The sequence below is a fragment of the Brienomyrus brachyistius genome, chromosome 12 (genome assembly GCF_023856365.1).
Source record: "Brienomyrus brachyistius isolate T26 chromosome 12, BBRACH_0.4, whole genome shotgun sequence".
NCBI lineage: Eukaryota > Metazoa > Chordata > Actinopteri > Osteoglossiformes > Mormyridae > Brienomyrus > Brienomyrus brachyistius.
In genome coordinates, this window is record NC_064544.1 from 743,278 (window position 1) to 757,092 (window position 13,815).

At 48.2% G+C, this 13,815-nt stretch overlaps 1 protein-coding gene across 6 annotated transcripts in view; it reads left to right on the top strand.

Moving 5' to 3' along the window:
• Positions 1–13,815, top strand: part of LOC125704399 (probable phospholipid-transporting ATPase IA) — a 92,556-nt gene that overhangs the window by 57,073 nt on the left and 21,668 nt on the right. For all 6 annotated transcript variants that reach the window (XM_048969871.1, XM_048969874.1, XM_048969875.1 and 3 more), the window contains exons 24-26: positions 2,977–3,149; positions 5,461–5,644; positions 7,496–7,606. In XM_048969871.1, coding sequence (XP_048825828.1) covers positions 2,977–3,149; positions 5,461–5,644; positions 7,496–7,606 — 468 coding nt within the window. The remainder of the gene's footprint in view (positions 1–2,976; positions 3,150–5,460; positions 5,645–7,495; positions 7,607–13,815) is intronic.

The following is a 13,815-nucleotide window of genomic DNA, read 5'->3' on the forward strand; positions in this document are numbered from 1 at the left end:
TGCCAAGCAAAACTCCCTGGCTGGCCTATAGGAGGCACGGCGCCAACCCCCACCCCCGGCGCCAGATGGAGACAATCCTGCCCAAGTTAGCCATCTGTCCCAACCTGCATGTCATTTCCATCCCCAGCTACCAATCAATCCCTCTCTGAGTGTTCATTTTATCGCTTCTCCTTTCTCCTGACATATCATTTGTTCCCACTGTTTATGTGACTATTCTTTCTGTCCACAATACTTCATCCCTCCGTTTTCTTTCCTGAGTCCTTTACGATGAGTTTGCTTCCCCAGGGGTGAACCAGGCGGGTCTCCTCCCCAGTCCATCTAAGAAACCTGCTTATCACCAGTACGTCTGCTCTGCATTCTAGTATCAGTAAGCCACTGTGTTCGGGATTATGGACCTGAAGCTTTGCTGTATTTAGGGCTTATGCGTGCTCAGGTTTTGTCTTCCAGCCTACTCTGGGACAGGGTTCTCAGGAGCATGGGGGTTCCAGTGCACATTCCCTGGAGAACAGGTTAAGTTCTGCACTTGGACAGATTTACCTATAGGGGGTAGTATTAGGACCCTGGGCATTTTGACCCTGATAATCCTTTGATCCGCTGTGAGGGTGAATGCAAGGGACCAACTACAGATCAAATACTGTATTTTGCTAGTTTTATGTGTGTAGGATCTATTACCGGCAACTGATGCCAAACGTTAATCACACATGTTTCTAATCATGCACCTGGCAGGCTTTGGCCCTTTTATTTTCATGACTACATCTGTACAGTGTGCCCCTTGCTGGCCCTGTAAAATTTACTTGCTTTAATGGAGTTGCAAGAAATGTTTTAACGGCTGAAAGACCTATTAATTTTCCTCCAGGAATGCTATCATGGGGACGGGAAATTTTCATTCTTTTTTTTCTTTCAAAAAATAGTGGTGTGCTGTGTGAAGAAGCGCACGCATTCCTGGTGCACGCCCCGTGCGACAGTTTATCCGCTGAGGTCTAGTGAAGAGTGAATAGTTTGTGTGTAATCAGATATTACCGTAATTTACATACCCACCCACTCTGACCCCCACCCCCAAAGCGTTTTGGTGCATGTGGCTTTGCAACAGATCAAAACATCAACATGGACAAATGAAATGGTTCAACAGGTTTGAAAATCACTGTGGCGGAAGGAAGCCTGCTTTACAAAATTGTCCTTCACGGTACATACTGTAAGATCTCGTTTCACCCAACCCTGGACATCCGTCCACCCATCTTCCATCCCTTTTGATCCGGTACATTATTACTTGGATTCTGAGTGTGAGGCCCCGAGGCCTGGATGAGATGCCTGGTCATGCTAACTTTACCCGTGCATGGGAGTCTTTCGAGCCAGAAGCTAAAAGGTCTGCGGCCAGTCAGCAGGTCCACGTGGTCAGAGGTCCTCGCTGTGTGCACGTGTCTCAAAGGAGCCCAAGCAGCCCGACCGACGTGTGTACATGTCCAGCTGTGGCATCCACTGGTTGTTCCTGCCAAATACACAAACCTCCTGATTCGCTCAGAAAGCTTTCCGATTTATCCAGCCCAGTTCAAGCTCCTGGTCCCATCTCTCCATGCTCAATGATTTTTGAGGAGAAGGCGGCTCCGTTTGTGTGGCGGCCATAGCGAGGAGCATTGTGACCAGGGTCAACTCCGTATGACCAATATCCTTGGAGCCACCTGGCCTCATTGTGGCCCTGTTTATGCAGGCATTGCATTTACAGTGACTCTGAATGAGAGAAGATGGCCGATGCAGCAGAGTCCTGTAATAAATGTCAGTTTGTGTCCCGCCATCAACTGCAGAAAGCTGAAGGTGCAGAGGAACGGTGTGGGAGAGACTGTGCGACAGAGATGTTCATATCTGAAGAGGAATTTTATCTAAAACATTCCAGAGACAGCTGTTTCTCAGGGCCAAAGCAAAAACTAGTCTTTTTATTTAATTTACGGTTAAACATTTGCTCTCAACAGTGGCATAAATATTCGTGAACATCCATTATAACCAAGTAATTATTTGCACATTGAACTGCCAAAGTTTAGATCGCTCTCTTGGCGAGCTCCTTAGTGATTTGGAACTCACATCAGGGTCTAATGTGTTTTTTTCCTGGTTGTGAGACATTTGGGCCGGTAACCGTTGTGCGGAACATTTTCTCTGAAGTGTCTTTAGTCTGTTCTCGCTCTCCGCCGACAGACGCAAACGGTTGGACTTGTTAAGCAAAAATTACAGAGAGCCTCGGCCCAGAATCAGTGCAGCCTGTTATCCGCTTCCCGCCTGCTCCAGCCCGGAAAACAGTATTTTCATGCATCTCTGCACACGGCGCACACTGGTTTGCGAAGTGAACAGAATTTCCTCTCAGCATGTTAGCGCCGATTAAAGTCTTCCAGGTTAAATCGAGTCGTGGAGATGTTCCAAGTTTCCAGTTGAATAAATTTAGTTGGCTCTCCTTAGTCTAGAGGGAAAAAATGTCCCAGAAGCAAGGGCAACTGTAGTTTAATTCTAATAAATGCAGCAAAGTGTTTTCAGCAGGAGAAATTGATGATAACTCAAGGATTAGTGTCCTTGATGCTGGTGATCAGTGCTGAATTAAGGTCTTTTATCTTCCATAAACCATCACAGTAAATTTAAGTGTCAGAATTTGTAATGGTTTGTAGGATGTTTAGTGGGAATACATCTTAACTTTCTTTCAATTTATATTTCAGGCTATTTACGCTGCTTGCTGTAATGAGTTTTAGGCAAGCTAGGTCAGGAGATAAGGTCTTAATGCAATTCATTAAAATTTGATATTTTGCTTTGAGAGTCACCTTAAATTTTATTTCTATTAAGCATCTTGTTAAGAGGTGCTTTAAATATTGCAGGTTATTTTAACAGAAGAGAGAAGGTGATCCCCACTGGATTACATTTGGGGGTTTGTGTGTGTAATAGAAAAGTACTATGAGTAATGGATAAATGGCGTGTCATTAACAATGTCTGTTGAAAACTCAGGCCACACGGGACACACTGAGTCATCACTGCGGCATGCTGGGAGACGCTCTGCACAAGGAAAACGACTTTGCGCTCATTATCGACGGCAAGACCCTGAAGTATGCGCTGAGCTTTGGAGTCCGCCACTACTTCCTGGACCTGGCATTGTCCTGCAGGGCCGTCATCTGCTGCAGGTACGACAAGGATGACCAGGAGCGTCCCACTCAACCATGAGAGCCCTTCACCTCACCACAGGTCCAAGGCCAGATAGGTCACATCTCATGCTTGGGGTTGGATAGTAAACGGTATGTTTCATGCTAACTAGTACATACCACCAGAGGAAGATGTGTCTGCTTTTGGCCGGATCATCTTCTACTTCCATCGGGCGGTTCATTGGTTCATTGGCCACACTGCAGAAATGGCCTTTTGATTTTAAGATAAACCGTTTCTGTTTTGAGACATGATGACCTAAACTAGCAAAATTATATGCCAGTGCAGTTAGAAAAAATAGGAAAGATTTTCATTTTTTTGCAGTGCAATGATCCACTTTCACCCCAGATTAAGTTCTCGGTACCCGGCTGTGTTATATATTGATAAAAATATTTGTATGTTATGTTTTTTATTTATTTAGCAGATGCTTTTTTTCCAGAGCAACGTACAATATCCCATTTTTTGTTTTCTTTGGGAGTCATCAGAGTGCAGCCAATCCCTGGAGAAAGTGGGTAGTTAGGAGCCTCGCTCGGGGGCCCAATGATGATGTCACTCTCTGTGCAATGACATTCATACCGACAACCATGCAATGACAGGCACAGAGACCAGACTCACTGAGCCTCACCCCACTCCCGATATGCTAATATTCTAATGATAGCAAAAAAATGTTTGTTATCCAGAAATGCTGTCATTTACATTTACAGATTCAGCAAGTAACAGTAGAGAAGTTTGTATGATGCACCTGTTTTTTGGAGATGTATGCAGAATTGGCCGCTTTAATTACCAGGGACTTCTAAAATAAAAGATTGCTTTTGTCAGTGCGATGAAAAATGTTGAAAAGAAATGATTAGAAAGCTTTGTGAAAGTTCAGACAGAGCAACAGACAAGATGGGCCCATTAGATCTATTCAAATCAATCACGATATTTGTTAATTTGCCAGGAAAATTGCTTGGCCAGATGGCTATGATGCAGTTAACCATATAAGACGTCTGCCAGCTCTCGTCCTTGCAAATACATCGACGTGTCCCGGGATCGTAAAAAACGGAGGCCCTTCATCTCATGCCACAGTTGCCATACATGAAGGCCTGGTGACCCGTACCCCACGGCTGTGCCTAACGACCAAAATGAATCAGAAATCCTCAGGAATTAATTGCTGTTTTCCAAGGCAGATTAGAGCAGATTGTGCATCTGCTTCCATGCAGCCTAAATACTCAAAAGAAAGGGTGAATTTTCAGAAAGCTGAGTTCGCAAACATTGATTTATATACAGAACTTTCTCGGATTCGCCCTGTTAGCAATGCACTTTGAAAAGGCAAACTGCGTCCCAGGAAGCAGGAGAGCAACATGGTCACACAGCAAATTCTACAGCTGAACAAACATCAGAAGAGACTGGGTGGGGGTTAAGCTCGCTACCTTCTTAAATTTACAATTTAATAGCCAACCAGCCTTCAGTAAGTAATATTATTCACCAGTACATTGCCCACCGGCTGGGTTTCAAAGGAATGGCCCGCAGGAAGATTCAGTGACTCTGAGGAGAGTAGCTGGCTTAGCGTTGACCTAAACATCACTAGGGGACAGCCTCCCTGCTGCTCCCTGTGTACCCATGCTAGATATTTATGTAAGCTGGGGGCGTCGTTCGATGGACAGATTGTGGGCTTCAGTGAGTGAAAGTATCTCCTGATGCGGATTCTGTCGGCTTTATTCCCGCAGCAGCCCTAGGCCACGTTTCTGAGCCGAGCGTCTTGTCATCCTCATGTTACCAGTAGAGCCTCCAGACATTAACATGGCTGAGTGCAGGGTGAGGTTCTGCTCTGAACTGCCGAGCGCGTTTGTTTCACCTAAGTGTGATGATTGAAATGCATAAAAGGCAGAAATAAATTGCGTATTATGTGTCAGTATCGCAGAAAGTATTAACTGAAATATAAGATAGGCAGTTAAATGGCGCGATGTTCATTAGACAGTATTCACAAATAAAAATGTTTTCTTAAGCTTTAAATGAAATTAAATAAGCTGATTGTTGGTTATCCAGTGTAGCACCCCCTGCTGGACCCTCACTAGAGTGCACGCATCCAGCATATCTTCACCGTACACAGGACTCTTTCAACTGACCCTGCGTAGAAAGGCCTCATCAGCCAGACCAGGCAGGATCATTAACAGCTGTCATTTGTTCCTTAGTCTGTAGAGAGACACTGCAGTGTCAGCAGTGCTTTGATTTCAGTTAGCAAGCTGCCAGAGGTGAGCTAAGGCCTGGTGTAGCTTCTGATCTAAGCCGCTTCCCTCCTGCATCTCGCTGCAGGGTGTCCCCGCTGCAGAAGTCCGAGGTGGTGGAGATGGTGAAGAAGCAGGTTCACGTGATCACGCTGGCCATCGGTGACGGCGCCAATGATGTGGGCATGATCCAGACCGCCCACGTGGGCGTGGGAATCTCCGGCAACGAAGGCCTGCAGGCCGCCAACTCCTCCGACTACTCGATCGCTCAGGTGAGCATAGAATGTGGCCCCACCCAGAGCAGGCGTGCAGGGTGGGGGAGGTGAGCCCACCTCATGTGGCAGCATAGCTCTGGGTTTTTAAGTCTCGTAACTTATAGGCAGGTTTGGATGTAAGTGTGAGCAAGTTCTGTTAGGTTATTTTCTTTCTTTTTCTACTCACAAAGAGCACACATCATATGCAACACTGTGCCAAAATCCAAAGTGGACCACCAAGGCTCCATACCGTGAGAAGGGTAGAAAATGTTTCTTTTTGAATCGGGGTTTCCAGTATGTGTTTCACAAGCCTCCCCAAAGACAAAGCGGTGTAGCCTGAGGAGAAATGGTGGTTTTGCGAGGGCAGGAATGGGGGTGTGTGGGGTGTGGGGGGGGGTGGTCACTCTTCACTACAGCGCAGGGTGTGGAGGCTCAGATTACTGTAACAAAAAACCCACTGGTGTCTTTAGCAGCAATGTGGCCCACAGGAATCCCTGAATGTGAACATGGGCTTTGATTAGAGACATGCTCCTTTGACTGAAGGCAGGACCAAAGACACTTTGACCTTACCGCGCCTATTGACTGCTGAAATACCCGAATGATCTGGTTGCATCTCCAATATACATCCAATTACGTGGCACACATGTATTGTGTGTGTGTCTAATGAGCCTGGTTTGGAGAGCATTGTTATTATGGCTCAAGACTGGTTATCTTCAAGTGACACGGATGGCCCTGAAGCCCTTTGATGTACCTGCAGTCAGTTGCACTTTTCTCCTGTACAAACACTTGGCTCTCCCTTAAAAGCCGGCGGCATACTCTTTAACCCTAGGCCTTAAAATATGGCTCACAGGGGACACATGACCCGTGAGTAACAGCCACAAGGATCTTCTTTGCAGTTCTAGAGGAGCTCATGGTGCATCTGAACTGGCTTGGATTTACCTACTGACCCCTGTGGCCCTGAACCAGTTGGTGTCTGTCAGTATAAGCCATGCTGAGCCTCTTGGGGAGGAACTCCACAGTTCTGCTTGACCGCCGGTGTGGATGCGTCTTTGCCGTGCGGTCAAACGTTTGATCCCCTTTGAGCCGTGGGGTCACGTCCCTGCGATGCTCTCCAGAAGCTAGGGAGTTCCCCACGCCTACTCCAGAGGGACCTCTCAAGCTGTATCCCGAGAGGTCCTGACCCAGGCACCCAGGTCCTCCTGGCCCCCTCTGTGATCCCAAGTCGCCCCTGTGGATTTATATCAGGGGCGTGCGGTCTTCCTGGGGAAGCCTCTCTGCCGCCTCCGTGGGAGACTGTTGGACAGCCAGAATCCGGGGGAAGACAAATGTGGAGATCTTTCTAAGCAGACATGAAAACTCCCATCCTGAGTTGCCTCAGCAGCTGCCTGACCCAGCTGCTCACCTGTAACTGCATCTTAGCAGCAACTATTCATGTCTCAAAGCCCTGTAAGTCAACTTGGATCAACGTGTCAACGAAGTGGACTCTACCGCGTCCCCTGGCTGCCATAACCGCTGTTCCTGTTTGCTCTGCAAAGTGTCAGCTGAGCAAAATTTTTCCCTTGGAACTTCTATCTGTTGATTGTTATTCCGATGGATGCATTTGCCAAATGAATAATGCTTAACTTATGCAACCTAGATGCATTCGTCGAAAGCATCACGATGTGAAAACATCACCAATGTTTTCCGCCCTATATGAACCAAATCTTCGCAAATCCTCATAATTACAGCTAATCTCTGCCCTGTCGAGAGCATTAACAAAACAGTCTGGTAGCACAAAGGTACCTCTAGCCCCTCATTTGTGGTGGGACGTATGTTGGAAAGAGATTTAAATATTTATGTTCTGAAACATTCTGCCTTCTTTCACTGCAGTTTAAGTACCTAAAGAACCTGTTACTTGTCCACGGTGCCTGGAACTACAACCGAGTGGCGAAGTGCATCCTCTACTGCTTCTACAAGAACATCGTCCTGTACATCATCGAGGTTGGTCCGGCTTCCATTTCAGAGCCTTTCAGATAGAAACCAGGCCCCCGGTTCTGATGGCAGGTTTAGAACCAGGCCAGAAGTGCCAGAAGGCCTGTCACGGGGTCGGGGAATATTCTGATCTGCAGTTGAAGCCGGTGGTTGATGGTAAAGGTGGCGTGCCCTGTTGACGATTGAGTTCATCGTTATTTACTATTCGCTCCTTGTCAAAAGCAGCGTTCAGTAATTTAGTGTCTCTGCGTCTGTCGCAAGGGAAAACCATGTCCTTCAGGAAATGGCAGCTTCCTCTGTAATCCTGTGATAATTAGCAATATCCTACTGTAAATTAACCGCTGCTGGATGACATTTTCCTGCGACTGGCGGGCTTATTCCAGGGATTGATGTTATGTTTGGCCCACTCGTTCTTGCCTCCCCTGACGTCGCCGAATCCAGCGCACGCAGATCTTTCTCATAACGTTCCCATAGTCACGCCCTGGGCTCTCAGCCGTGACTGTCCCGATGGCCAATGGTGTGAGACTGCAAATAAGCAGCACGCCAATGGCTATTTACGCAGTGAAAATCGAATTTGTCAGAGAAACTCTTTATTGATGTTGGATTAATGATGTGCAAATACAAAATTTCAGATAGGAATATATTTATTTGTATATGCATGTGTATAATGTAGTGTGTGTGTGTGTGTGTGTGTGGCAGGGGGTTGCTCACATTCAGTACTGTGCATACATAATGTCTTTTTGATGGTGCATATATCTGGATATAAATGAATACGGCATTGATGAATCACAATGCTCAAGTCATCGTGCTAAACACTGCTGTAAGCCAGTGAACTCCTGACCCCTGGCATTCCTTCAGTTTAATGCATCAGTGTTATCACCGTGTCCTGGAGCAATGTGGACAGGCAGGCGGTCAGCGGGGCCCACCGCCTCTGGAGTGAGACATCATGGCATTCTACCAGGGAATTCTCCCAGGGGAGGCAATGCTTTAATAGGGGTGGGGGGCGCCGTCATGTCATGAGAATGTCACTTGAAACTGAGCGAAGACAGGTCACAGGACGAGGTGACAGATCGCGGAGCGGCTTTCCCCTTCTTCAACACTTGACCTCTGATTACCCTTCTTTGTTTTTAGTTCTTCTGTAAATGAGCCAAAAGGCCTCATGTTTCCTCGAGGCGAAGCCCACATCCATATGGAGGCGTTCTGCCATTTCTCTTCTTTTCAAGTTGACTTACTTTATAGACTAGTAGTGCCCAATCTATCACTGGGTAAAAGCTGGGTTAGTTAAGGCTGCATGTTTGGTCAGACAGGTGACTACTTCAACCTGTCAGGTGTACAAAGTAATTTACTGTCTAAACATCTGTTCCGGCATTATAATGGTTTTATGACACGTCTGAGGGTCCTGCAATACAGCAAAAGCATGATAAAGTTGTCTGAATGTGTCAGGAATCCGGCCTTAAAGTGAGTATATGGGTCAGTTAAACATGAAGCTGAGTGATCTTGTGTTGCATGAGGTTTGCAAGAGAATCCCATTGCACCCTGCTGAAGAAAGTTATAGTGCGCGGGTCAGTCAGCACACGCCCAGTTAAGTCAGGGTTATGAGAGCCCAGTTAGGTAGCGTAGCATTGTGGCTTAGGATAAGGCCCCCGGCGGCCATAGCTGCCCAAGAACTGTGCCTGCCCCAAAACCAGCAGTCACTTCCCATTAAAGCGTTAAGGTGAATAGCGCTGCCAATTTCCACATAACGGAACCGAACATGAGGTCACTGTCCCCGTTGCCAGGGTCCCCGCGGTGTCCTCCGGAGCCCCGTTCGCCAAACGATGTGAACATTCGCCCTGCACTTCATCTTCCTGTCACGCAGGTCTTGTTACTGTCTCTGCGTATCTTATTACTGGCTTGTTACTATCCTCTGGGGTGCATTCAGATTTTTTTTTTTTTTATTTTCTTCGGGCCTGTGCGAGGTTGGTCGGTTCTGTCCCTCCGGATTCGGCAGGTCCCAAATCTGCGTGAGGCTTTCCTTTCACCGGCACGCAGGCTCACAAAGACACTTCGCCTCTTTGTCCCATTTGATCTTTTGTTACGGTCCCAAAATCCCTCATCCCCCCCCCCCCCCCGAGCAGCGAGTGCCCTGGGGGTAACAGATGGATTTTTAGCCTGTTCTTACTGGATTGCTCTGTATCAAGCAGCCTGCATTGTACCGGTCTGACAACGAAGACACTTGCAAGCCTGGCAAGGGCTAAAACTTACATTTGTGCGGCTAATAGGTTTACTAGTGTATACGAGTTTTTATTTTCCACCCCCCTCCCCCCCCCCCCCACAGAGCTCGGATCTGCTTCTCCCGGACGGATGAACAGCCCAGCCGCCTTGTCCGTAGCGATATGCCCCCCTCCCATTTTTGTGCCTCTTCTTTTCTGTGGTCGAGGGCCCCTCTGCGCATCCCCGAGTCCTTAACGATGGGCCGTGATGGTGTGTAGCGGGGGGGGGGGGGGGGGGGGGGGGGGGGGGCAGTTCTGGACTGGCCCAGCTGCCTGGCGAGGCCATGGTCCTGCAGCAGGGAGTCGGCTGCGTGCACCAAGCCAGCCAGGCGACCTCGCTGTAAACCTCTGAAGGTCAGGCAGCCAGGATTTGTTTAAAATAATGTAGCAAACATGAACACAGAAGTGTAAGTGCATTAAGAGTAGACTGACGCACAGCTGCCATATATAAGGACATCAGTACAGTCGCCTGGGGTCTGTTCCTTAAATTTAGGAGACACATAGCATGCGTAAGGTAGTAAATACTTTTATTTTATAGTTTTAGCCAAAATCTGTGTGTGTGTGTGTGTATATATACAGTTTTAATTTGAGGCATATGTTTTACTCGTGGAATAACACTGGGCACCATTTTTTAGTGTCATTTTGATGTTCTGTAAATTTTAACCAACAAAAGTAGGTTTTTTTACCTCCTCAGCTAGAGCGCAGCCCATCCCGCATGCGGCTGGGTGTCGGTGCCCCGTAACGCGATGCAGCAGGGGGGGGGGCGCCGACCAGACCCCGCCTGACTGACAGCTCGTCAAGCTTCCTCCGACTCGTCCCGCTGACAGACAAGTGGCGTTTATGGGCCAATTACAAGAGGCCCTTTCAGCTCCGGCTTAGAGCAGCAGAGAAAGGCTTTGGGGGGGGGGGGTGGGGGCGTGTCACGGGGGAGGGGCCCCAAGGGGGCACAAACAGTGCCGTGTTGTGAATGCGTCGCGGTGGAGCCCCAGCTACCAAAACACGCACACATTTCCTCCCTGCTCTCTTTCCTTTTAGCCACTGTTTTCCTTTTCCAATTGAGGAATTAGGGTCTTATTTGCATTTTTAGGACAGACCTAAGGAACAAAGGCCAGGATGTGGCAGGGACCAATGTCACACCCCATGCATCATAACGCCCCCCCCCCACACACACACACACACACAGACACACACAGACACACACACACCCCTCAGCCCGTGGGACAGGGCAGAAATCATTGATTTTTAATAAGCTGATGAATATGCAGGGTCCTTCCTTTGGCTGAAGCCCATGCGTACCCCCTTTTTTTCCCTATGATTATACCCCCCCCCCCCTTGCCTGTTTTGGAGGGGAGGACGCAGGAGAAAAGAGCCACATTTAATTTTCATCTAGCTCGTCACCCCGGGGTTTTCAGATTGTGCAGCAGGCGAGGAGGGCTGCCACACCCCTCTGGCGTGGGAGGCTTAAAGGGGCCTCAGGGTGGGGATGTTGTGGGGGGAATGCAAAGAAAAAAAACAAAAGAGCTGGATTCTCCTTCCCTAACTAGCAGACAAGTGTAACGGTCAGGGAGAGCAGCTCTGAGGTCTTTCAGCACCTCCTGGCGGCGTGTGTGTGCTGTCAGCCCGTTGGAGTGTTTACACCGGCTTCCCTTTGCCCACATCTTCAGTCGGTTCTCGGCTGTCCCGTGCCGTCCATCACTCACCAGGAGCTCAGGCCTCCGTAGCGGACGGGATTGCGTCTGGCTCCACCCACAGCATCGCCCGTGCGCCTCAGGACGGCTATCTCTGGATAATGCGCAGAAATAGTTTTCCGGTGTTTTCCAGGAATGGAGAACATGGTTTGCTGTCAGATTTGAAGACAAGCATGGTGGGAGAGTGAGCTGGTGTTTGGGGACAAGCAAGGTAGCCCCCTCTTTTCATGGTCGGGGGACGTCGGGGTGGATTGGGGGGAGGGGCATTGGGGGCAAAGGGGCGGGTTTTTGTTGTGGGAACATAGTCACGCATTTGCTGGGGACTGCTTTCCTGAGGGTGGAGGGGCATCCCTGTCAAATGAAGAATTTGTAGCAATTCACGCCTTTATAATGAGGTTTAACTTAATTGAGAAAGGGTTCAGTCGAGCAGAACCCTGTCAACCCTTCTCTTGATAGCCCCAGTTACGTCACAGCTCCCAGCAACGAGAGCTAAATATGTATTCATATGGTATCTAACGCAGGTAGCACATTAACTGCCTGTAATGTGGTATGAAAAATAAAATGATGCTTTATTTGTCATTTGCAAGTACAAATACATTGGAATGCTTATTTGCACATATCCCACCATGCTCTCCTCTGAGATATATATACATGGGTAAGACTGAAGGTTGGGGTCCAACCCAGGATCAGACCATTTATCCGGCACCCCTGTAACAGCCCAACTTTGGGTGGCAGGGGGTTAAGGGCCGTCCTCAGTGGTCCAACGGTGATGTAATTATCCTTCTGAGGCTCGAACCGGCAACCTTCCAACCGCAGGCAGAGAGGTTTAACCTGCTGAGCCACACACTGGCACCCAAAGGAAGACTTAGGCGTTACATCAGTTAGCGGGACGACAGTCCAGGCCAGACCTGACGGCAAAGAGCGAATCGGGGAGACTCGGGAGGGGGGGGCACCTGGAGGCCCCAGGCATTGTGCAGGGGACCCCGAAATAGGCTTTCTCAGGGCGGGGGTTGAAACAGGTCATCGCAAACACAGCGCGATCCCCCAGGCGGGGAGTGGGTCGGAGACTGATGATGTGCTGAGCCCAGAACTCATCTTCAGGGGTCCGCAGACGCTCAGCGCCAGTTAGCCTTGTTTTCCCTGGGCACCCCTGGGACTGCAGGAGTCCTGGCAACTTTCCTGTTTTTTTATTCACTGAAATGGAAAATATGCAGGTTTTGGGGGAGGGGGGCGATTGTGTGTGTGCGTGTGTGTGCGTGTGGTCCAGGTATACATTACATTGCGAGGACATTTGGTCCCCACAATGTCATAAAACGTGTTATATTGATGTGGGGAACGTTTTTTTTGGGGCCCACAAGGGGAAATTCAATTTAATTCCCTTTTCTGCATTGAGTGAGTTGTGATTATTTGAAAAATGTAACAGTATAATTTAAAATGGATAAATAGGTGCAAGAATTTCTGCTGTTTGCTAAAACGTGATGGAAGTGTTGGAGGCAAAAAGAATGTAACTCTTGCTCCCAAGTCCGTGCAACCCGAGGCCCTCTTACGTCCTACTCCAGCCGTTCCATGCTTGCTATATTAACTCTGTTAATGAGGAATTTGTGAGGTATCGATTAGCCAAATAGGATGTGCTTCTCAGGTGACTTGAGTGTTAGTTTTAAAATGGCTAAGCTGGTGCACTTTGACAGACATAGTATTGTTATTTTGCACTGACATAAACATAATTTAAACATATTTTTTTTGGGATGCAAAGTACTGTAGGTGTGTTTCATAAGCTCTATGGCAAATATCAGGTAAGCTGGTTAGCAAAGGCGGCTCAAATCTCTTCTCTCTCTGAACAGTTTAACAAGGTCGTCATCTTCCCCGGATACTTCCCCGGTACCCATATCAAAGCCTGAATTGTTTAAAAATATATGGCTTTGAGCTTGTGGATATGTGTGTGTGTGTGTGTGTGTGTGTGTGTGTGTGGAGGGGAGAGTTCTAGGCCTGTACAGCACTTGCATTAATCATCATGGACTAAAGAGCGTTAAAGGTACATCTGCAGAGTCTCATCAGGCTACACGTCCCGCTCTTCTCTCAGGAGATAACCATCGGCTTACTCTCTCTGCTCCTGTGATAAGAAGCATGTGTCCCACAGGGGCGGAAGGGTGTGGGATGGGGGGCTGACAGGGAGGTAGGGGTAATCTCTGTGCCGCTTGTGATATCGCAGGCCACGGTTCAAACTTCTGTCCCTAAAGGGTTGAAAAAAAACACTCACCAGGTCCCTTATGCAGGGAAG